The 23808-nt window shown below is 41.5% G+C and overlaps 1 protein-coding gene across 2 annotated transcripts; it reads left to right on the top strand.

Annotated features, from left to right (window-relative positions):
• The first annotated feature begins 2750 nt into the window (after positions 1 to 2750).
• On the top strand, positions 2751 to 21285 carry ZC3HC1 (zinc finger C3HC-type containing 1). Of its 2 annotated transcripts, XM_008512717.2 has the most exons (11): positions 2751 to 2942; positions 4361 to 5086; positions 6548 to 6662; positions 9596 to 9746; positions 10282 to 10365; positions 14677 to 14804; positions 16032 to 16186; positions 16965 to 17208; positions 17819 to 18031; positions 18500 to 18706; positions 20849 to 21285. In XM_008512717.2, the coding sequence occupies exons 2-11, from the start codon at positions 4941 to 4943 to the stop codon at positions 20915 to 20917; spliced, it is 1512 nt and encodes a 503-aa protein (XP_008510939.2). In that variant the 5' UTR covers positions 2751 to 2942; positions 4361 to 4940; the 3' UTR covers positions 20918 to 21285. The 2 variants fall into 2 exon arrangements, with proteins under 2 accessions (XP_008510939.2, XP_008510948.2); XM_008512726.2 differs by lacking the exons at positions 2751 to 2942; positions 10282 to 10365 and having other exon boundaries at positions 4553 to 5086.
• The last annotated feature ends 2523 nt before the right edge of the window (positions 21286 to 23808 follow it).

Below are 23808 nucleotides of genomic sequence, written 5' to 3'. Positions count from 1 at the left end.
TGTACAACGCTGTGAAACCACTTTATTAAAGGGTGGAATTTGATGTTATGTAAGTTACATACCAATAAAAAGTAGCCCATAAGAAATCAAAATGTTCGATAAATGTGTACCCAACTTAAAAACCTACTGTCATGTTTTACAAAAATTAAATTTTCACTAAAAATATAAATTTGGCTGTTTGACACATTTTTCTACTTCATGAAAGAATTACACCAGCAAACATAGTACATTTGACTCATTTTTAAGAGGAGAGGTCCTACATAGCAGAAAAAGCTTATCTACATAAATTTTTAAAAATATTTTCACGTTAAAAAACCACACACAGGGGCCAGCCCTGTGGCGGAGTGATTAAGTTTGTGCTCCGCTTCAGCAGCCCAGGGTTTTGCTGGTTCAGATCCTGGGCGTGGACGTGGCACCGCTGGCCAGACCACGTTGAGGTGGCGTCCCACATGCCACAACTAGAAGGACCCACAACTAAAAATATACAACTATATGCTGGGGGGATTTGGGGAGAAAAAAGCAGAGAAAAAAAAAGAAGATTGTCAACAGATGTTAGCTCAGGTGCTAATCTTTAAAAAAAACAAAAAACCACACACACAATAAAGACAGTCTGACAGCTGGAGCTATCAGCAGGGCTGTCTGCTTCTCTAGGACAAACCAAATGGATAAGCTGACCCTGAGAAGGAGATTAGCATGCCAAGGAGGGCACTTGGGATCTACACCCTGGAGAGGGGAGGAAGGAAGCAGGATGGGGCAGGGGAGGAAGCTGGACTGTGAGGAAGTCTCAAGGTTGGCCCCAAGGGATCCTACAGGAAACTTTGAAACTGGATAGCCCTTCAGCAGTGTCCTGAGTTGGGGCAGGGGGCTGGGCCTTTTACATTTCCATCTTGATTAGTCTCTGGATGCAGGATGCCCTGGGGAAGGCAAATGGCTCTCTTCAGTGCCGTAACTCCTAAAGGAACTGACAGCTGAGGGCTTCCTGCTGGTGATACTCCCAGAGGCTGTGGGAATTAGTTCTTCATTCCTGAAGGGGAACCTGGGGGGTGCCTCACTGCCTCCACCTACCTATACTAAAATGCTTAGGAAGAAAACCAGCACTTACCAAGAACCCACTATGCGCCAACCACTTTCATCGACACGATCCTATTTAATCTCATAACCAGAGATTATTAGACCCCGAGGCCACATGGCTAGTGATGGGAGCGGGAGGAGGGGCCATCTCTGACTCCAAAACTCTTCCCTCCACACCACATTTGCCAAGCGATTCTTTGAAAACTGGAAATCTCAGAAGTATCTATTGACTCATGTCTTAAAACTGACATCTTCTGAGTAGCTACTATGTGCCAGGCACTGGGGACTTATAGAAAAAAGACAAAATGTCTACCACACACAACCATGCACAGAAATATACATATCTTGGAGTCCCTGAAACTGATTCTCTCACCTGCTATGTATAACCTATCACTATGTCCTGTTGTTTCTAGCTCCAAAATATATTCCTGAATCTTCCTCCTTCTGGCTATCTCCAGCCCAGTCTTAGCCCATCATCATCTTCTGTGGGGCCTTCTTTAGCAACCTCCTAATGGTCACTCCACATCCTCTCTGGGCTCCAATCCACTCTTCATGAAGTCTTCAGAGTGATTTTTCCCAAAATGCACAACTATTCATACTACTGTGCTGCTTGGAATCGTTCAATGGCTATCTTTGGCTTTTAGGGTGAAGTCTAAACCCTTTAGAAGGATAACACACATTCATTGAACAACTATTAATTGAGTGTCTACTCTGCTCCAGGCATTGTTGTAAACACTGGGGATACAGCAATGAAGAAAAGAGACAAAACTCCTGATCTTGTGAAGATTATAAAGATTATACTCTAACGGGGCCAAGGAGAGGCAGAAATAAATGTAATAAGAGAATTATATGTTATAAGAAAATAAGCACTATAGAGAACAACAAAGCAGGGTAAGTCGAAGAGGAAGGTGTCTGTGTGGGGAGAGGGGGAGTAGCAAGTTTATAGAGAGTGGGCAGGGCAGGTCTCATTGAAAAGGTGACATTTCAAAAAAGAAGTCACAAAGAATTGAAGGAGGTGAGGGAGTGAGCCACGTGGGTGTGTGGAAGAGCCTTCCAGGCAGAGGGAACAAAGAATGCAAATGTCTCAAGGCAGGACTACATCTGTCATGTTCAAGGACTAGTAAGGAGGCCAGAGTAGCTGCAGCAAAGCGAATGAGGGGGAAAATGGAAGATATTACAATCAGTGGAGATAGGTCATTTTTTTGAGCAGTTTTGCTGTAAAGAAGAGCAGAAAATGGAGTGGTAGCTGGAGGAGGAACTAGAATCAGAGAAGGTTTTTGTTTTGTTTTGTTTTTAAGATGGGAGAAATAATATCTTGATGCTGACAGGAACGTTCAGTAGAGCGGAGAATTGCTGGGCAATATCCTTGAGTAGGCAAGAGGCGATTATCAAGTGGTCAGGTGTATAAAGTTGGCCTTGGGCGTGCAGACTACAGCAGAGTTTCTCAGTCTCTGTACTTTTGCTATTTCAGGTGAGATAATTCTTTGTCATGGAGGGCTGTCCTGTGCATCGTAAGATGTTTAGCAGAATCACCAGCCCAGTTGTGACAACGAAAAATGTCTCCAGAAATTACCAAATGTCCCTGGGAGGCAAAATTGCACCAGTCTGAGAACCAATGATCTATAGTAGTAGGAGATAAGGTGAAATAATATCAGAGGATGATAAGACAACCACTCAATATACGAAATGAAAAGACAAAGCTGAATTTATCGCTTACTAGAGACAGTGAGAGCCATGCTGGTCAGGCACTGGCTTTGAGAAAACCAGACTGCTAATCTTCTACTGGGTTTTGAGAAAGTGAGGAGTTCAAGGATTGGTAAACTTTCAGAGGTCAAGGTGTGTTGACAACATCTGTAGAAGTGACAACTTGGGTAAGTCTACTATTGATTGGTTGGTACTCACAGGCACAAAGTGTGTTTATTGAAGTGAGTCTCTTTGTGATTGGCTGATTTTCAGAATCAAGGGGTTGTCTTTGATTGGGCTTGCAAAATCATGTTCACTCAGGTGAGTTATTGATCGACTGAACCTAAAACTGGCTCTGATTTCTGGCTGTTAACCATTGGAATGTGGGAACTTAAAAAATTCTCAGTATTCTATATGCTAGTGGGCAGATGTGGTGGTAGAAATTTATGGAAGTTCTCTTCTGATTACTTTAATCTTTTAAGTGAAATAGGCAACAAGTCATCAGCAGATAGGGAGGATGGCTAGGTAAAGGTGTGGAAGGTTTGAGAAGAGAGATATAAAATACTCATCTATGCAAGTGGGAGAGGAAGTGGACTAGGGAAACATAGTATGATTACTGGGCAGAATTGAGGGCCCACATAACGTCAAGAATAGAGAGACAAATCAGCATGTCTGTACACTTTCCTTTAACCATATTCAGCTGACAGAGTGGGTACAGAAGCAGAGTGGAGGAGAGTTGAACTCAGCTGTGATTGAGGTTTTGCCAAATGAATACTAGAAAAGCAAGAAAGGTTCAAGGAAACTGAGAGGATATTCAAGAGAATGTATTATTTTTAGCTTACTTATTTTGCTTTTTATTATGACATTGTCAATCATACTCAACAATAGAAAGAATATAATGAATCCCTACGAGTCTTTCACCCAAATCCAACAATTAAAAAGATTTTGCAATCTTCTTTCATCTATTCCTTCACACATTTTCTTTTCCTCCAGAATTTTAAAGCAAATCCCAGACATCATACTAGTTCACCCATAAATACCTCAAGATGTATCTCTTATAAGAAATTTTAAAAACCATAATGTCATTATTACATATAACAAAACTAGAAATAATTCTTTAATATTAACTAATTCTCAGTCTATGTTCAAATTTTGCAAAGGAACGATGATAATGATTGGCAGTGAACTTAAGCTGGCTAAGGAGAGAAGAAATAAGGGAGGCGTAGTTAGGGACAATGGACAGGGGGTTAGATCAGTAGGTGGAAGGTCCTAGTGGGTGAGAACATTATTGGAATTAGGAGCCCACAAAGAGTGAGCTGGAAGGGTCTGGGGCGGTCCCACTTTCATCTTTACCCATTGCTCAGTCACAACAGTCTTCTTTTTCAGTTGATTGTATGAGACAAACTCCTTCCAATCTGGGATGTTGGAAGATTTTGTGTAGATGTCTTTCCCACAATCTCACCTATTTTAGCTCCAGCACCTGTGTCAGGAGACTCTGCAGACTAAATTAGGTCCTCCTTTATATCCTTGGTACTTCTCTTTGGAGCACTTATAATCCTACTTTCAAAACCATAGGAAAACGTTTTTGTCTGATGTCTAACTACAGCAAGAACTACGTCTCCTTCGTTCACTGCTGTCCTTGCCAGCGCCTACAACAGCGTCAGTAGGACACACCCAATACATATTTGTTGGACAAAGCAAGGAGAGTTCAGTAAGGTCAAAAGCCACAGACTTCTAAACCCACCCATAACGCGGTTTCGATAAAAGATTCTAAATTATTTACTCTCAACTGACGGTCGCCATTTCCTCACTTGTAAAAAGATGAACTTTACGAGAGCCATATGATTTAATTACTTTAAGACTAAACTGGGCCCCTCATCCCTCCTGAATTTGGAGAGATAGCTCTAAAAATCTCTTATCACTCAAATATGCTCGTGCATAAAGGAAACGATTAATCTAGGTTTAATCTTAAACATCAGAGTCCTCCCATGATGGTTTACCTCGTCCTAAAATGAGGGTTTACCTCGTTCTACGATGGCCAGGAAAGGGTGGGCCCCGCGGTCAGACTCTGCGGATCGCGCGCAAGAAACGGGCGGGAGGCCGCCTACAGAGGAGGATCTTAACCGCCCAGAACGGAAGTTCCGAGCCTACAAACCCGCTGGGAAGCAACTCGGCAACGGACCAACATGGCGGCGCCCAGTGAGGAATCTGCGATAGCCGCCGGAGTTGAAAAGAATTGGGGTCCGGTTGTTCGCTCCCCAGAAGGGACCCCCCAAAAAATCCGGCAGCTGATAGATGAGGGGATTGCCCCCGAAGAGGGAGGCGCCGAAGCGTGAGTTCGCGAGTCCAGCCCGGGTCCGGCGTTGGCGGATTGGAGAGGGTTTGGGGAACGCAGGCCTGGGGGGGGGGGGGGGGGCAGGGAGATCCCCTGGGTGGGCGACTGTGGCGGTGGGGCGGCTTCTCCTGGGCTTTGAAAGAGACGGATTACCACGCTTAGTCGCCTTTAATCAGCTCCTCGGGAACTACTGGATTCCGCACCACGGGCGGAATTTTGCCATAAGACGGGTTTTAGGGGGAAGGAAAAAAGGATTGCGCACCTGACTTCTCTTAGTTGGGCTTCTTAACCTTTTTTGAGCCGTTTAGGTGTCTTTGGCAGCCTCGCAAAGCTTATGAACCCCTGCTCAAAATAATATTTTAAGTGCATAAAGTAAATTACATAGGATTATAAAGGAAACCAATTACATTGGAATACAGTTATCAGGGTAGTAAAAGGAAAAAAGGGATGCAGTAACATGTTTCGTTATTAAAGAGTTAAGGACTTTCTAGTAATAAGCTTATTATCTACCATAATTTTGAAGTAGTGATGAGCATAAACGGTATTACAAAACATGTGAAGCAACCATAATGTGATGACAAAATATATGTGATTTCCGTTGGTGACAAATTCACAGGTACTGCAGATGCTACTATTTTTTTTTATTACCTTCATTTATAATTGAAGAAAATGCTAACTTTCAGTTAGAGGTTAGTAAAATAAATGTCATTTTTTTCCCATTCAAGTTTATAGGTCCTCTGAATTTTTTCCAAAGACCATCCCTGAGACTCTCTGTGACTCTGAGGATTCTTAGAATAAACTTATTTGAGTTATGATAGTTGGTGTAATCCTACTTTTATTAAAATGACTTTTGTCTTCAGCAATTCCTCCCTCCACCCCTCCCCAGGCAATGCTGAAATGCCTTTCACTGAAAATAAGAGAAAATTGTTTTGTTGGGTTTTTTCTCCCTGAATTTTTTTCGTGAAATCGCCTAAAGATCTTTACTTTCAATTGAATTTTCAAATTATTTTCTAGGAGGAGTGGGTATCAAGGGTCGATCGCAGGTAGAAATATCAAAATTGCTTTTTTGTGCTGTTAAAAGAGTTAAATTTCTAAGGTTCAAGTGGAGTCTTATTTTCTGTTTACCAAAGTTATGAGCAATACTGTTGGAGAGCAGTGAGTGAGCTAGAAGAACAGTTTGCCAATATAGGACTAGTGGAGCACTGTGGAGGTAGAAGTTGCTTGAAACTTAGGTATGGCCAAGCTGTAAAGAGATTTGAATGCCAGACTGAAGAATTTGGATTCTATTTAGTAAGTATTGTGAAACCACTGAAAATGTTAAGCAGAGGAATAATCATGACTGACATGATTTTTGGAAAGGTTAAAATCCAGTGTGGAGTGACTGATGATATGATGTGCTGAGTTTCGGCAAAGTGATGCCATGAAAGGATTACCAACAGTTCTGCCACTTTATTTTAGGAAGGACGATGCGGCGGCCACATTCCAGTCAGTTAATGGATCACCCCAAGCAGAACAACCTCCACTGGAATCTACAAGCAAAGAAGCGTTCTTTAGCAGAGTGGAAACATTTTCTATATCCTTTTTTTGGTTCGTGTGAGTTGCACTTTCTGCTTGCTCCAGGAATTGTTTTTCCTCCGGGAATAACACCACTTACTCTGATGTTTTGAATTTAAGAATCACACTTGGTAAGAAATTTTATAGAAAAATTTAGCATCATAAAATGTTATCCCTCAAGGAGGCATTTGAGATGATCTAACCTTTTCTTTCTACCAAAGAAAAAACTAAGAGTCTAAGAGGAGAAGAAATAATAACTAATTTTAATAATAAATAACTTTGTATAGAGTGTGTTTTCACATATATTAACACTTTTGATCTTCACCTTAAACCTATGAAAACAGGTATTATTTATAAACCTATAAAATAGGTATGATTCTTATACTCATTTTACAGAAGAGGAAACAATTTCAGGTATGTTATGTGACTTGCCCAAGGTCAACCTGCTAGCAAATGGCAGAGCCAGGATTATAGCATAAGGCTCTTGGCACCCAAACCTAATGTTTTTTGAGACTATGCTATGCTTCTGTCTCTTTCCAGATTTTCCTCTGTATATTAGTTATCTATTGTTGCATAACAAATTACCCTAAAACTTAGTGGCTTAAAAACACCAAATACCTATTATCTCATAGTTTCTGTGGATCAGGAATCCAGGCACAGCTTAGTGTAGTCGTCTGGCTCAAGGTCTTTCACAGACTACAGTCAAGATGTCACCCAGGGCTGCAGTCATCTCAGAGCTCAGCTAGGAAAGGATCCCCTTCCAAGCTCACTCACATGTTTGTTGGCAGGATTCATTTCCTTGTGGCTATTCAATGAAGGCTTCAGTGCTATAGTAGCTGTTGGCTAGAGACCTCCCTATGTTTCTTGCTACATGGGCCACTCCACAGGGACCGTTCACAACATGGCAGCTGGCTTCCGTCAGAGTGAGAAAGTGAGAGAGAGCAAGACAGAAGCTAGACTCTTTTTGTAACCTAATCTCGGAAGTGGCATCCCATCACTTTTGCCATTTTCTCCTCCCTGGAGTGATTTTTTTAAGAAATTTAAAACGATTATAGACTTATAGAAAGGTTGCACAGGCTATAAAGAACTTTCTTTCTCAGCTACTTGAAAGTAAGTTGCCAGACTGATGTCTCATTACCCCCCAATATTTCCTATAAACAAGGACTTTCTCATACATAACCACAAGGCCACCATCAAAATCAGGAAATTCACGTAAATTGCAGCTATCTAATCCTCAGGCCCCAATCATTTCATCAGTTGTCCTAATAATGTTTTTTGTAGCAAAAGGATCCAGTTGAGAATCTCAGTTTTTCCTTGAATTTTGTGATCTTGATACTTTTGCAGATTACAGGCCAGTGATTTTGTAGAGTGTACCTCAGTTTGCATTTGTCTGATGTTTCCTTATGCTTGGATTCAGGTAATGAAGGAGTATCGCAGAAGCGATACTGTGTTCTCTTTACATCCTGTCAGGTGGCACGTGATTTATCCCTTTACTGGTGATGATCACTTTGATCACTTGGTAAAGGGAGCATCTGTCAGTCTTTCCATTGTAAAGTAACTTTCCTCCTTTGTAATTAAAAACTGTTCTGTGGGGAGGTGCTTTCAAACTGTGTAACTATCGTATCCCTCATCAAACTTTATGTAATTTATGTATCCGTAGCAGCATGGGCTCATGATTTCCTTTTGTTTTTCAGTGAGTTATAATCTATTACTATTGTCATATATTTTGATGCTCCACTTGTCCCTGATTTAGTGAGTGGGAGCCCCACGTAGATGCCTTTTACACCCCACTTGGCTCCAGCACAGCAAGGTGGGCCATCCCTGTGTGGACTCCCTCTTTACCTGACTTAGGTTCTGATGCCCTGCACTGAGCAGCCTCCGCCCACACTCCTGGCTGTCCTCTTCCCTGCTCGCCGCCTAATGGCTTTAGGACTAGACTGCTCAGGAAGGGGGAAGCATTTTAACCATCTTACTGCTGTCCCATGGACTGATTCCTGATTTTGAAACAGTATTTAGAACCGTTTTCTTTTGTTCTCATTGGATATAAATTGATCACCACTTTGGATATGATAATCATTTAACTTAATCTAGTTAAGTGATTCTGTTATTTTATCCTAGATAATCCCACCTCCTTTAACATTTATATCTAAATTCTGTTTTCTAGCCTTCAGTCCTTCTTTTGCTGATATTGGGATGTTTTCAAATTCCCATATCCCTTATAAAAATATCAAACTTTCTTGCGTCTTGTTTCATGTTTATCCTTTTTTTTTTTCTGTGCTCTGTAAAATAAGAGCTCTTTAGGTAAGATATCAAAAACTTTAATGTTGACTATTAAAGATCAATAAATGTTTTAGGACATTTTCCCAAGCGTGTACTTATAGATGCTCTCGATGCCTTCGGCCTGTTTAAAGCCATAGTCTACATACACACATTGCTACGTAACAATCACATTTTGGGCAAGGGGAATAATGAAGAATATTATTAATTCTACTGACAGATCTTTGGAAGGTAAAAGTGGATGTGGTACATAGGAGAGCATCAGTGAGTGGCAGAAAATACTTCTTGTTTGATTTTCACCATTCCTTACTGCTTAGACATATGCCAGTGTTTTCACTCATGTTTTTAAATCCCTAGTATTTCATATTAAGTGAAAGTGAAAGGCTTCTACATTCTACCCCACAACCAATAGTAAAATAAACACTTAAACATATAAAATACATAGGGCTTCCTAGAAAAAAGTTCGTAACTTTTTTCTCTGCTTATTACTCAGATGACCTTCATCATTCTGTGAGGTATGTGCCTGTGCTTTAAAAATAGCTCTTTAAACTTTTCTTATTGCTTTTCCCCTTAATTTAATGTGTTTATGCTTATATATATAAAGACTTGAGGTAAAGTTTTAATCTCTGACTTATTTTAATATACCTGCAGTGTTGTTTTTCTTAACATGAATACTCTTTGAAATGGGCAGGTAAGCCCCCTGAGCTGTCTCCACTCGTCTGTGCAAAATATGGCTGGGTCACAGTTGAATGTGACATGCTCAAGTGCTCCAGCTGTCAAGCTTTTCTCTGTGCCAGTTTACAACCAGCTTTTGATTTTGACAGATGTAAGTATACAGTACAAATTGCATTTTTCTTCATATTCAAAGATATAGTCTACTAGTTTTTCTGAACAGACCAGCCACTTGTATTTGATCAAAGAAGGTGTACTATTACATATGACAAGATGAATTTGTGATTGTCTTCACCCTAATTATTAGCTTCAGTCATTGCTTTCTTTAAAAACTAAGCTACTTTAGGATGAACCTGACTTTAAGTATTCTGGGAAACTAACAGCAGTATGTTTACTCTGTGGTTCCAAAATTTATACTTAGGCAAAGAGACACAGGACTTCCATCAAGGCTCACACTTGGGAATGCCCTGCCTTATAAAATACATGATACTCCCTTTGTTATTGATCTTAGGATCTTGATATAGAACTTTTTTTGTAGAAAATGATGCAGCTGCTAATATTTTCAAATATTTTTAAATTCTCTTAGTTATTTTTATTTTTAGTTGTATCTGTCCTCTTAAAGGCTCTTGGCCACTGGACTTCGAATCTATGTAGTATTTTTTAAGGCGTTGCTACTTATGGGGTTTCAGATAAGGAACGATGTGCTGAGTTGAAGAAAGCCTTGTGTACTGCCCATGAGAAGTTCTGTTTCTGGCCAGACAGCCCCTCTCCAGGTACTTATTTCTGAGATTTCTCATTTACCATCTCTTCTTGGTCATTGCATTTCTAATATTGTCTATTTCTTTGTGAAAATCTAGTGTTTGAAGTACTTTTTCTTCCTTTCTGTTTGTGCTTTTCCAGAAGAACTAACTTACATTCATTCAATTATTATGTTATTATTTAACTTTGTTAAGTGCATTTGATGTGCCAAAGGCTTAGCTGTGCATACATTACACCATTTAATCCTCACAAGAGTGCTGGGAGGGAGACGTTATCAATCCAATTTTTTTAGGCAAGGAAACTGAGAATCAGAAATCTTAAAACCAACTAGTGAGGAACCCTAACTATCGTTTTATCTGATTTCAAAGCCTCTGCTTTTCCCAAGCAGCCCCGTATCCTACCCAGGCTTCCTGTGGTGCACTAACGGCACTAACGGCGGCTGTTCAACAGGGTTTGGTTGCTAAAGAAGACTCAGAGAACCCCAAAGAAGAGTGATGACAAATCTGCAGTTTGTTATAGTAAAATGTCACAATATAACAATAGCATTGAAGTAAGGATGTCACAGCCAAAGACTGCCCCACAGCAAGGGGTCTAGGTGGGCCAGGTGCCAGCGCCTGTCGTCGTCCTTGAAAAAGGGCCGTGGCAGGACACACACTCTCTTGAGTCAGGAACCACTGATGTGTGCACAAAACACTTCAGAACAGGGTCGGCCCTGTGGCCGAGTGTTAAGTTCACGTGCTCTGCTTTGGCGGCCCGGGGTTTCACCTGGTTCGGATTCTGGGTGCAGACCTGGCACCGCTCATCAAACCATGCTGAGGCAGCGTCCCATACAGCAGAGCCAGAAGGACCAACAAGTAGAATATGCAACTGTGTACTGGGGTGCTTTGGGAGAAGAAGGGGAAAAAAACCCACTTCAGAACAAGGGAGCCCAAAATGCAGTCTGACGTGGGATTTTTTAAAATATTTTGCTGGTCACGTAGGCATATTCCTGCAGAGTAACCAGCTTCAACAGCAGAGCCCTCTGGTGGGCTCACCAAGACCAGGACCCATGGTTACAAAGCAGTGTTAATAATCCATATATTTTATGCTTGACCAGAGATCAGTGCCATGCAGGTATATTTTTTATTTCAGTGGGACAGCTCAGGCTAATTCCAGGGTCACTGGTGCCCAGGAATATTCCATGAATAACCACTAAGAGGAAAAAATAGATTGAAAGTGACCATAGAGTGCCATCTACTGCTAAATGAGGAGGTGATAGAAAAGGGATTATTAAGAAATAAAATTTTGAAAGTGAAAATGACTGTATAACAAAGATTTTCTGCTGTTGGCCTAGCTGTTTCGCCATATAGTACAATAAAATTCAGTCCTCTGAGGATTTGAATCTCTCTCTGTCCAGTGTGCTCAGTCTAAGTTTTTAGGGTCTGCCTAGTGCTCTGTCAGTGGTTCCCAACTCTTATTTCTGTACACTCTACCTTCTTGATCCCATTCTTGTTTTTTTTTTTTCTTTTTGAGGAAGATTAGCCCTGAGCTAAATCCACTGCCAATCCTCCTCTTTTTCCTGAGGAAGACTGGCCCTGAGCTAACATCCGTGACCATCTTTCTACTTTATATGTGGGACGCCTACCACAGCATGACTTGCCAAGCAGTGCCATGTCCGCACCCAAGATCTGAACCGGCAAACCCCCGGCCACTGAAGCGGAACGTGCTCGTTTAACCACTGCGCCACTGGGTCGGCCCCTTGATCCCATTCTTAACTTCAGCTACCACCAACTTGCAGACCTCTAACTTCTATCCAGACCTTTCTTTTGAGCTTGACTCATGTTTTCAACTACCTTCTAAACATTTCCACGTAATATCTTGCAGTACCTGGAACTCATCATATACAAAACTGAATTCAGCTTGTACCTAAAACTTGCTTCTCTTCTTATGTTTTCTACTTCTTGATAAATGGTACTGACCTTCCTGTCCAGTTCTCCTAGCCAAAACCCTGGAAATCATTTAGATCCCCTTCATATCATCACCATTCTACCTCCTAAATAGGTCTCAAATATACCTTCCAATTATACCATCCCTTGGTTTATTCTTTAACATTCGAGAGGCTTCTATTTGGAGAAAGGAATACCCACAACTATTTATACTTTTTTTTTTAGGAAGATTAGCCCTGAGCTAAATACTGCCAATCCTCCTCTTTTTCCTGAGGAAGACTGGCCCTGAGCTAACATCCATGCCCCTCTTCCTCTACTTTAATGACATTTGTTTTGGCATATTTGGTTACTTGCAACTGCTTTAAATAATTTGATAAACTCTTAAGGAGTATTTTGTTGTGCCTGAATATACAAAGTGTCCCCTTTGTTTTATTTTTAACTTTTTAAGTAATTTCTAAAATTTTGGAATGTTTCAAGTATAGAAAAAGGTGTAGATATTAAGAAACATCTCTGTATCTACCACCCAACCGCACCTAATCCTAACATTTTGCTGTCCTTGCTTCAGAATCACCCCACCCTGCTTGCTTTCTGTTCATCAGGAAGAATTACAGATAACGGCTGGAACCTTCCCCATCTCGTTTCCCTGCCTCCCTGTAACTGCTACCCTGAATTTGGGGTTTATGGTTTGTTTACATGGTTTCTATTTCTACAACATTTACATGTATCTGTAAGTAATATATATAGCACTATTTCCTTGTTTGAAAATTTTCTATAAATGTTATCACTCTGTATGTATCTACAACCTGCCTTTTGTGGGGGGAGGTGTCAGCTTTTCTGAAATGAATACGTGCTGTCGCATGTAGCCTGTTTGAAGCTTCATAATTAGTAAGGCCGTCTAAAATTTTAATCTAGGAGACGAGGGATAGTGTGTATCTAGTTCACTCTCCCTTTGGGAAAGCTGGCTTACTTTAGAGCACACTGTCAAACTCTCTTTCTACATACTCGTTGTGTGTGACTATAACTTGAACACCATTTTCACCTAGTTATGTGTCCTCATGGGTGCTAGTCCAGCCCTACTATTCTTGGTACAAGTTCCTACTTATTCTCCTTCTATTTAGCATATTCACTCTTCCCTTCTGTGCTTACACAGATTTTAAACTTTTAGATGTATGGATTAATGTTTTTCACCAAATTTGGGAGGTTTTTCAGCCAGTGTTTCTTCAAATATTCTTTCTGTCCCTTTCCCTATATTTCTTCTGGGACTCCCACTGTGCAAATGTTGGTGTGCTTGATGATATCCCACAGGTCTCGGTTCATTTTCCTTCATTCAACATTGATGCTTCTTCTCTCCGTGCCTATGCCACCAGTATCTACAGGGATTATTACTTTAAATCACTTCAGTGTCTGCTAAGCTTATTTCTTTGCATCCCAACTGACCCCTTAGTCTCTACTCTAAACTAATGCATGTTATCTCTAACGTCATTTCCTCCTTTGAAAAAATCTTTCAGTAGTTTCTCACCACAAACGTTAATAAAATCATAGTCTGGCTGCTGTCTACACTTTAACCTTATCTCCTCTACAGGCATACTGTGTTCTAGCCCTGTGAAACTATTTAGAATTTCCCAAATGTGCCATCCTTTGGGCCTTTACTTTTACACACTGTTGTTAGTCTTTCAAATTCAGCTTGGACCTGACTGCTTCTGAGAAACCTTTTTTGAGACTCCACTTTTTTTTTTTTCAGGGAAAGAGTTGCCCTGAGCTAACATCTGTTGCCAATCTTCCTCTTTTTTTTCCTTTCCTCCCCAAAGCCCCAGTACGTAGTTGTATATCCTAGTTGTAAGTTGTTCTAGTTCTTCTATGTGAGCCACCACTGCAGCCTGGCAGCTGACAGACAGGTGGTGCGGTTCCATGACCGGGAAGTGAACCTGCGTCAGCAAAGCCGTAAGTGCCAAACTTTAACCACTAGGCCATCAGGGCTGGCTCAAGACTCTGCTTTTTAAACATAATCACAAAAGTATCATCTCAGCCCCATCAAAAAAAATCAGTAATTTCTTTTTTTTTTTTAAGATTTTTTATTTTTTTCCTTTTTCTCCCCAAAGCCCCCCAGTACATAGTTGTATATTCTTCGATGTGGGTCCCTCTAGTTGCGGCATGTGGGACGCTGCCTCAGCGTGGTTTGATGAGCAGTGCCATGTCCGCGCCCAGGATTTGAACCAATGAAACACTGGGCCACCTGCAGCGGAGTGCCCAAACCTAACCACTCGGCCACAGGGCCAGCCCCAGTAATTTCTTAATATCAAAAAGTATCTTATCAATTTTATGTTTCCCCTGTTGTTCAGTACAGATTTTTTATTTTTACGATTTATACCAATGTAATCTTCCGGTTTACCTTTTCCGCAGATCGATTTGGGATGCTGCCGTTGGATGAGCCTGCTGTTCTTGTTAGTGAGTTCCTAGATCGTTTTCAAAGCCTGTGTCACCTGGACCTCCAGCTTCCTTCCCTGAGGCCAGAAGACTTGAAGACTATGGTGAGTTTTTCTTGGCCAGCCTACGGTGGACTTTGTTTGTCACCAGCATTTGTACATGAAGCATTTCTTTTAATGACAAGACAGTGCAGATTGCTATAAAAAGAACTAGGATTCTCTGTCTCTCAGCTGACCTTTTTCAGTCTCCACCAGAAAGGCGATATTGAGGGTTCAAGTAAATGGGTTCCATTTAAACTTTTAGATACGGTTCTTTAAATGACATAAATTTAATTTTATCTTGATTTGTTACTTAAAACTATTTAACAGAAGACGCTGAAATGTGACTTCATATGGTTTATTGCATACCATTTTCCAAAGAAAGTGCTGGAGGAGAAGTTATAACCTCCCTTTTCACTTGTGAATAGAAGTTTTGAAATGCTGTGGCTCATCTGTTCGTTGAGTATTTACTGTCCCATTTCATCACCCTGTGCTTGCTCTGTGAAGACAGACGTTTGCTGTACAGAATAGAAGCTGTTATTTTCCTTCTTCAGGATGAGAGGCTGTTAGGGATTTTGGCACCAAACCGTGAACCTCTGATGCCTGTTATAAATGTTCCCCTGTTCCTGGCCAAAGGCAATTTTTTTTTTCACCCTGTCATAGTTCTTTATTATTCTTAGAACAAAAGTAAAGACTGTGGCAAGCTCTGTTGTTCTGTCAAAAAGTCAATTCAGTGTCAGGCCAAGATATAAATAGTAATCTGTTTCCATTATTTGAGTTTAAAGTTTACAGGTTTCAGAAAATCTGCAATTGGTAAATTGAAAACAAGTTAATACTAAGAAAAAGTTCGGTAGTTCCAGGAAAGCTGCTCTCTTTCTCAATCAGCAGATGCAGGGCAATTCAGAAAGCCTCTGTGTGGTACCTTAGCCCTGTCGTAGAAGCAAGTCTTCTCTAATGAAGAGAGTTTTCATGTTTGTTATTTCTTTCATGATTTTTTTTTTCCTTTATCTCCCCAAACCCCCCCGGTATGTAGTTGTGTATTTTTAGTTGTGGGTCCTTCTAGTTGTGGCATGTGGGATGCTGCCTCAGCATGGCCTGATGAGTGGTGCCATGTCCGCGCCCAGGATTCGAACTGGGGAAACCCTGGGCGGCCGAAGCAGAGCACACGAACCCAACCACTGGGCCATGGGGCCAGCCCCTCTTTCATGATTTTTGCCTTGTACTTCATGATCTATAATTTTTCTTTTCGTGGTGGTTGAAACCTTTATGTTTTTTACCTTGGTTCCTTTGTAGTGCTTGACAGAAGACAAGATCAGTCTTCTCCTACACCTGCTTGAAGATGAACTTGATCACCGAACTGATGAGAGAAAAACTGCAACCAAATTAGGTTCAGACATGCAAGTCCACGTCACTGCCTGTATTCTCTCTCTCTGTGGCTGGGCATGTAGGTTAGTCAGCGAATGTGCCTGGGGACATGAACTGTGACAACATTGTGCACCCGTCTACATCAGTCACCAGTAGTATTTGGAGAGCACATGGTGTTTCCTGTGAGAAAAACAGACGAAGAAAAGCTGAGGGAGGAGAGGAGGGTAACAGTAAGAATTAGTAACAAAACCAGAATTAGAACTCAGAAGTTCTTGAACACTCCTGAACTTTAATTTTTTTTTTTGCTGTTACTTTCTAGCTGGGAATTTGTGTTCCTATAAACAGTGAAGCTCCTTCCATTTTTAGAAAGGAAGAAAAATCAGTTTAATTGATAAAAACTACCAAGGAAACACCAGCTGGAGTCCTCTCGGCCCCATGTTGAAGTTTCCATTCCAGCTGCTCAGTTTGGTATAGACTCCCTCTGAGGTAGAAGGCTGTCAGAACCTATTTTGATTTACTTTAAATATGCTTTCTTTGCTAGATTAAGGGATATTTTTCATTTACAAGGAAAAAGTTTTAAGAGGGACAGGAGAAATTTATAAAACATCCCTTTAAAATAGTCTTGCCATAGAGAACACACCAAGACCCCTAGATATTTCTCTAGGAAATATGTGAGAGATGATGAAGTTGGGGTCCTGAGATCAGAGGACAGGGGTCCTGAGAGGACGTGGTTCCCAGTCCACTGGCCTGTTCCAGAGATTTGTTTGATGAGATAAAAAGCATACTCACAAATCATTACACTTAGACCCTTGGAAATGTTACCCTTTGAGAAAACTCACTCTCTTTTCTATTCTTACCTAGTTCTTCTCTGGAACCCATGCAGCTCTCCCTGATAACATGTTCACAGTGTATGAGGAAGGTAGGGCTCTGGGGCTTCCAGCAGATTGAGTCATCCATGACTGACCTGGATGTGTCCTTTGGCCTGACCGCCTCCCTGATCCCAGGCCCTGAGGGGCGACCAGAGCGCTTCCCTCTGGTGCCTGAGTCTCCTCGCAGGATGATGACTCGGAGCCAGGATGCCACATTTTCCCCAGGCTCGGAACAGGTATAGACTTGATTGGCTTCTTTAGGGTCGACTTTTTAAAAACAATATCCCTGACAAAAGCGTTGTTGGTGGGAAAGTTGGAAATTAACTTAGGTTTGTAGGTTCACTTCTGACCACGTTGATCAGAAAACCACATAGTGGTTGTATTCACCAGTTGCAGTGGAGAAGCTGAAATCATTTTGTACAGAAATCTAATGTTCTTTTTTTTTCAACATTTTATTTTATTTTATTTTAAAGATTGGCACCTGAGCTAACATCTGTTGCCAGTCTTTTTTCCTTCTTCTCCCCCAAGCCTCCTAGTATATAGTTGTATATTCTAGTTGTGAGTGCCTCTGGTTGTGCTATGTGGGATGCTGCCTCAGCCTAGCCTGATGAGCAGTGCCATGTCCACGCCCAGGATCTGAACCGGTGAAACCCTGGGCCGCGGCCATGGAGCTGGCCCCAGAAATCTAATATTCTTTGAAGAGTTTAGTTATGTAAATAGTTCAGAAACTAAATCCTTATAGTTTAAACTATAAAATGTTAGGTTTCATATGCTTCTAGAGATATTTCTCCTAACCATAGTCGTTAATATGATTTGTGTACTTCTGTTATCTCCCCTTTCCTACAGGCTGAAAGGAGCCCAGGTCCCATTGTCTCCCGAACTCGGAGCTGGGACTCTTCCAGTCCTGTTGACCGTCCTGAGCCAGAGGCCGCTAGCCCCACCACCAGAACCCGCCCAGTGACCCGAAGCATGGGCACAGGAGACACCACTGGCCTGGAAGTGCCATCTAGTCCTCTCCGGAAAGCCAAACGAGCTCGCCTCTGCTCTTCCAGCAGCTCGGTGAGTCCACCGGCATGTGCTGAAGTCACTGAGCACAAACAGCAGACCAAGCCCTCACCATGCAGTACAGAGAAGCAGGCATGAGCCTGTCCCTGGTCCTGTGACTATAAGTAGGCCATGTGAATAAGTTTAAAGATGGGACAATTGAGTGACTAAAGGGAAAAAAATTTAAAGATTTTGTTATTTGTTTCTTTGGAATGGATTCTGGAGAGGTAATAAATATGTCAGGCATATGGGCGGCAATGAGATGGGGGGACAGACTTGATAAGATATGGTTTGTTTAACACAAAGGGAGTGAAAGAATTTTAAAAGTGAGAGGGAAATACATAGGCAAAGTTTAAAGGAGAAGGTAAACCTAGAAACATGGCAAATTGTGAGATTCTGGACTTAACAACTGATAGCAGTGCCTCCCTGAATTTACATAGCATCCACCCTTCATTGACACTATTTTTCCTCCTCCTCCCTCAGGACACATCTTCCAGAAGCTTCTTTGATCCCACCTCTCAGCATAGAGACTGGTGCCCTTGGGTGAATATCACACTTGACAAGGAAACCAGGGAGAATGGTGAAACCCAGGTAGAAGCCAGCGCCCCCACAGAGCCAGGCTGGAAGGCAGTGCTGAACATCCTCACGGCCCACAAGCAGTCGAACCAGCCAGCTGAAACAGACTCCTTGGTGAGATGAGCCGTTGCCCTGATTGTTTGCAACACTTGCTGTTTACGGGATGGGGAGCAGAGGCCGATCCTGTAATTAGCACCCTGCCTGCCCTCAGCTTTCCTAAGTCAAGTTAGACTCAGTCTGGTTTCATCCTAGGGAACAGGCATGGAACTGGTTCCATCTTTCTGCAGTTTAGCTTATGGTGTTCCACCAAATTCTGATAAACTCTTTATCTTCTCAGCTAAAATAACTCAAAGTAGAGAAGGAGTACAGAAACAGAGGAAGAGGCAGCTGCTCTGGCCTCATGTTGCAGAACAGCTGCTTTTTCCGTCAGTTGCTGTCACTTGTATTTGGAGCCTGGACAGTTAACTTAGCTGTCTGGAGCACTGTACAGTGACACCGAGATTACAGTTTCATTCCTCACGGTGGGCACATTACTTTGCTCTGTTCCATGACTCCAGACCTGTGCACTGAACCTCAGCTAGTCATCGCAGTAATGACTGCTGCTGGTTACAAATGTGGGCAAATGCAGAGCCATCAGGACAGCTGAGAAAACAAGTGTTTGCTCTGTGTAAAGGATGGAAGTGATCGGGTGGGCATTAAGGAATCATGAAAACTTGGTTCTCTTTTCTTTGCTGGCTCATTCCCTAATTTGCCTTGTAGCCTGCCTAATATAAATATAATTTCTGACTTCTATCCCCTCCAAGGACAAAGTAAGATGATGCTTGCCAGCAGTTGTTTACAAGAAGCATTCCCAGATTCATGGTTTTGTAGGGTCACCAGATTCCACTGGAGAGAACTGTAGTGATGCTAAAAGCCCAGGAGTACACATTCGTACCCTTAGTAAATATGTAGATGAAGGTTTTCCAAGTGTTTTGCAGAAAAAATCTGCATTTTTCCAATTTAAAGACTTGAAAATATATAAAGCTATCTGAAGACAGATGTTTTACCCACCCCTCAAACTGGAAAGATTAAATCTGTCTTTTCACATAAATTCTCTCTTCCTAGATCCTCATGAAATCGTGTGCTGGCAGTTTTTATTGACTCCCCTCCGTCACTGTCATAGTAACAAGAAACCCCACAGGGCTTTTGTTTGTAGTGGGAAAAGTTGGCCTCATAATTGGCCCTGGGTTCCAGGACTTTTAAGATCCTTTTTGGCAGCTTATCTTTTAACCTTCCCACAGCTGCTATGACTGGGAGATACACAACTTAATGAGGCTGTGGTAAAGGAGCTTGATGTTAGGAAAAAGTTGATACTATTTTTCAACTTAAGTTTCTTTCACCTTTGTCACTATGTTAACTAAATTCCCCTCAGTCACTAGTAAGAGCTCAAACTTTTCCCTCCTGGGACTTTATTTTATTGAGACACTTATCCACAAAGACAGTAAGAAAAACAGTGCAAATGTCATCTTATGTCAGAAACTGGAGGTAACTTTCTGGATTATCGTGATGGCTATTGTTTGTGCTCTCACTGAGACTCTGCTCTTTATTGTAACTCTCAGGCAGAGAGAACCAAGTGTTCTGATCACTGAGAACTTTTATCTTTTAGTGAATTGTTTTGTCTCCCTGTAACACCATTTCTCAGAATCTCAGATCACTTCATAGGCATGATCAAGTGGCAGTGAGATTCTTCCTATTATTAGCTCTGCTGGCTAAAACATGAAGCTGAGAAGGCCAAGGTCATAGTTTAAACTTTTAAAGGTCACTTAACTTTGTTTGATTCCTTGGCCTTGGATTATACCGTTAACCCCAGCTAGGCATCACGTAAACGTGAATCTGTGCTCACAAGAAATAATGAACTAGGGCCAATTTAGCATCACAGATGAGAAACCAGTGCAAAATGTGTGCTGCACTAATGCCGGGTCAGAAGTGTCCCTCACATACAAAGATTAGGATACTTGGAAGGAGGACATGAGCTGTGTTTTAGAGGCCCAGCGTGGTTAGCAATAGTCTAACAGGAGAATGCAAGCTTCTTGGTTTTTAGTCAGGCTTTTAGTATATATTATCTATAGCACAATATGAAATTAACTTGTTTTACTCAATCCTAGACATATCTAAGTCATTGTGGGAGAAATGTACAGACCAAGACTTAAAGCTGTTACTCATCCTTTGTCTCTATAAAATAATTTAATCTCTAATAATGAGCTTTTCTACCTATAGAGTCTCTCTGAGAAATCAAGGAAGGTATTCCGAATATTCCGGCAGTGGGAATCTTTATGCTCGTCCTGAAGATATTCTGCCCTTCCTGAGAGAAGTGGAATGAGTGACTTTGAAAAATAAAGTCTGAATTCCCTTTTGATCAGCCGATGCTAAGTTTTTCTCCGTTCTGGGTTAATCATAAGAAGTCCCTGCGCCTGCAGAGGCAGTAAGTGTCACTGGCTGCGTCTGACCGAGGGGAAACCGGTGTCCACACGGGGATGTGGACAGGGTGAGGCACAGCAAGCCTGGTTCTGTTAAAGGAATGTGGGATTGTGAAACTAGACAGAGGACCAAGGCCTTGAGCACTTTTGCCCGCTTTAGTGTGGGGCAGTTTTGAGGGCTCTTATATCCCAAGAATATGACAGTATGTGTTAATAAAATATTTGTTAAGATTCTTACTACTGGAGAACTGTTTTCCTTCTTGTCTTCTGGGCTGATATAAAGGAGGCAGAGACTGAGAAACCTTAAGTAGAGCAATAAACAAAGTCAAAATTTTGATTTTCAGATTGGCTGCAAAGCCTAAAATTTATTTGTGCATCTATTCAAAGAGGTATTCCTAATCCAGAGACAAGACAGTGTTCATGTTGTCACCAGGAGAGCTCCTGATGTGTTATAGTGAATGGTAAGCTGATGATTGTCTCTTTCACTTAGATAACCAAATAAGTGACTATAACAAGGGGAGGAAGGCCATTCAGAAGAGACCCCTCTCCGTGTGCCTCCTAATGTACGGCTCCCCTGAGCTGGGCTCCCCAAGCCTCTTTCACTGCTGGTGGGGAGCGTCAGTCTCTGGTGGAGAAGATTGACCCTGACCTGCCCTATCTAAATAAGACTGATCCCCACTGATAAAGTGACCATGAAGGCTAGAAAGTAGTTATTCTCTGAAATGTCATATTTTCTTTTAGTAACTGTGGTTTGTTTTATAACACTTCTTTTCTACTGAAATATTTTAAAGAAAATAATAGCATAATATTCCACCCATGCTAAACTTTAGTTTGTATCTCTAAAAAAATAGAACATTTTTTCTATATACTACACCCAATGAAAATTAATAATCTCTTAATATCATCTAATACCCAGTCCATATTAAAATTTCTGATTGTTCCAAAAATCTTCTTTTCATTTGATTTGTCCAAACCAGGATCCAATTCAAGATTGTGGGTTGCATAAATCTGTTTAGTCGGAAGAACAGTCCCTTTTTTTTTTTCATGCATATCAGATCTTAAATTTGTCGTTTTTCAATCCTGATTTTTCAAAGGGTAAATGCAGTTGATAACTCCTCTAGATCAAGCCTCTGTCAGTGGATGAGGCCAGTAGAGGCTGCTTCCAGGTTATTTTTCTAGGGTTGCTCCTCTCTTAGTCAGTGGTAAATGGCTTAACTGTTCATTGTTGGTCTCAGTGGTCCTCTTAGAGGTTGACTAATGGCAACTCTCTGATGTTTTCAGAAATGACATTTGTTGCCCAGGATGGGAAGCCATTTGCTAACTGGTAACTGAGTTTGAAGTCTGCCCTCTAGAAGTGCATAGCCTCCAGGTCACAATTTCTTAAGGCGTGGTGTAGAATCACTAACACAAGGTATTCCAATGGACTACAAGCCTGAGTTCCAGGTTATAATAATGTGGGTATTTTTTTTTTAAGTCTTTCCACTACAATTTTTAATCTATATCTCCCTCCAAAGAAAGTATTTACATTTCTTTAACATAGGCAAAGCTGGGGCTGGCCTGGTGGTGCAGCAGTTAAGTGCACACATTCCGCTTCTCGGCGGCCAGGGGTTCACTGGTTTGGATCCCGGGTGCGGACATGGCACTGCTTGGCATGCCATGCTGTGGTAGGTGTCCCACTATAAAGTAGAGGAAGATGGGCACGGATGTTAGCTCAGGGCCAGTCTTCCTCAGCAAAAAGAGGAGGATTGGCAGTAGTTAGCTCGGGGCTAATCTTCCTCAAAAATAAAAATAAATAAATAAAATAAAATAGGCAAAGCTCCACAAGTTTTTTAGTTTGTTTTTGTCTTTTTAAAACTATAAATGGAAGCAGATTGGGATAGACTTGGAGTAGTTCAAAAAACGTGGTCTCTTCCATGTGTGAGGCCCTGTGCAAACCTTTATATAATGCAAAGATAGAAGACCTCCTGGTTTCTGCCCTCAGAAAGTTTCTATTCCAGGCTGGAAGACGTGTTTATATACAAATGTTGCACAAGACAGAGACTGCTAAATACTGTAGAAGTATAAAGGAAAAAGAACTTAGTTCTCGTGTATGGAATTGGAAAGTTTTTCGAGGAAGGCATAGGTTAGAGCTGGACCTTGGAGATGAGTGGGAGATGTAGGTTCTGTGAGAACAGGGACCTTGTCTGTCTTGTTGATAATCTCAACACTTAAAACTGCCCAGCACATGGTAGATACTTAGTAAAAGAAGGACGCTTAAGGTTGAAGGAACACTGTGAGCAGATGAGCAGAATTTCATGTGTTCCTGAAAGAGCAGGTGTTGTGCTGTGGGGAGACCTTTGCACTGAGGAGTAGAAGAGAGAGAAGAGAAGAAAAGGTGGGCCAGATTGGAGTCTTGTATGTTATACTGAGGAGTTTGCTTTTGATTCTGTGGGAAAAGGGAAACTATTGAAGAATTTTTGAGCGGGGAAGTGACATTTGTGCATAGGAAGATAAATCTGGTGTCTGTGTACAGCATGCATTAGGGGGCGCGGGAAGGCTCCAGGGGAGGTGTGAGGGCAGGGAAAATGGATGATTTGATAGAATGTCAGTGGTGACGTCAACACCATCAGTTTGGGCATGAGGAAGAGGGGAGGAATCAAGGACGACCTTGACGTTTGTGGCCTAACCAGTCAAGATAGAGAACTCCAGTGGGGAGAGAAGACAATAGTTATATTTTTAACATTTTGAGTTCAGTGTCTTATCTAGAAATGGTGTTTCTAG

Source organism: Equus przewalskii, chromosome 4 (genome assembly GCF_037783145.1).
Source record: "Equus przewalskii isolate Varuska chromosome 4, EquPr2, whole genome shotgun sequence".
NCBI lineage: Eukaryota > Metazoa > Chordata > Mammalia > Perissodactyla > Equidae > Equus > Equus przewalskii.
Note: the sequence above shows the minus strand (reverse complement) of the source record. Positions and strands in the feature narration are given on the sequence as shown.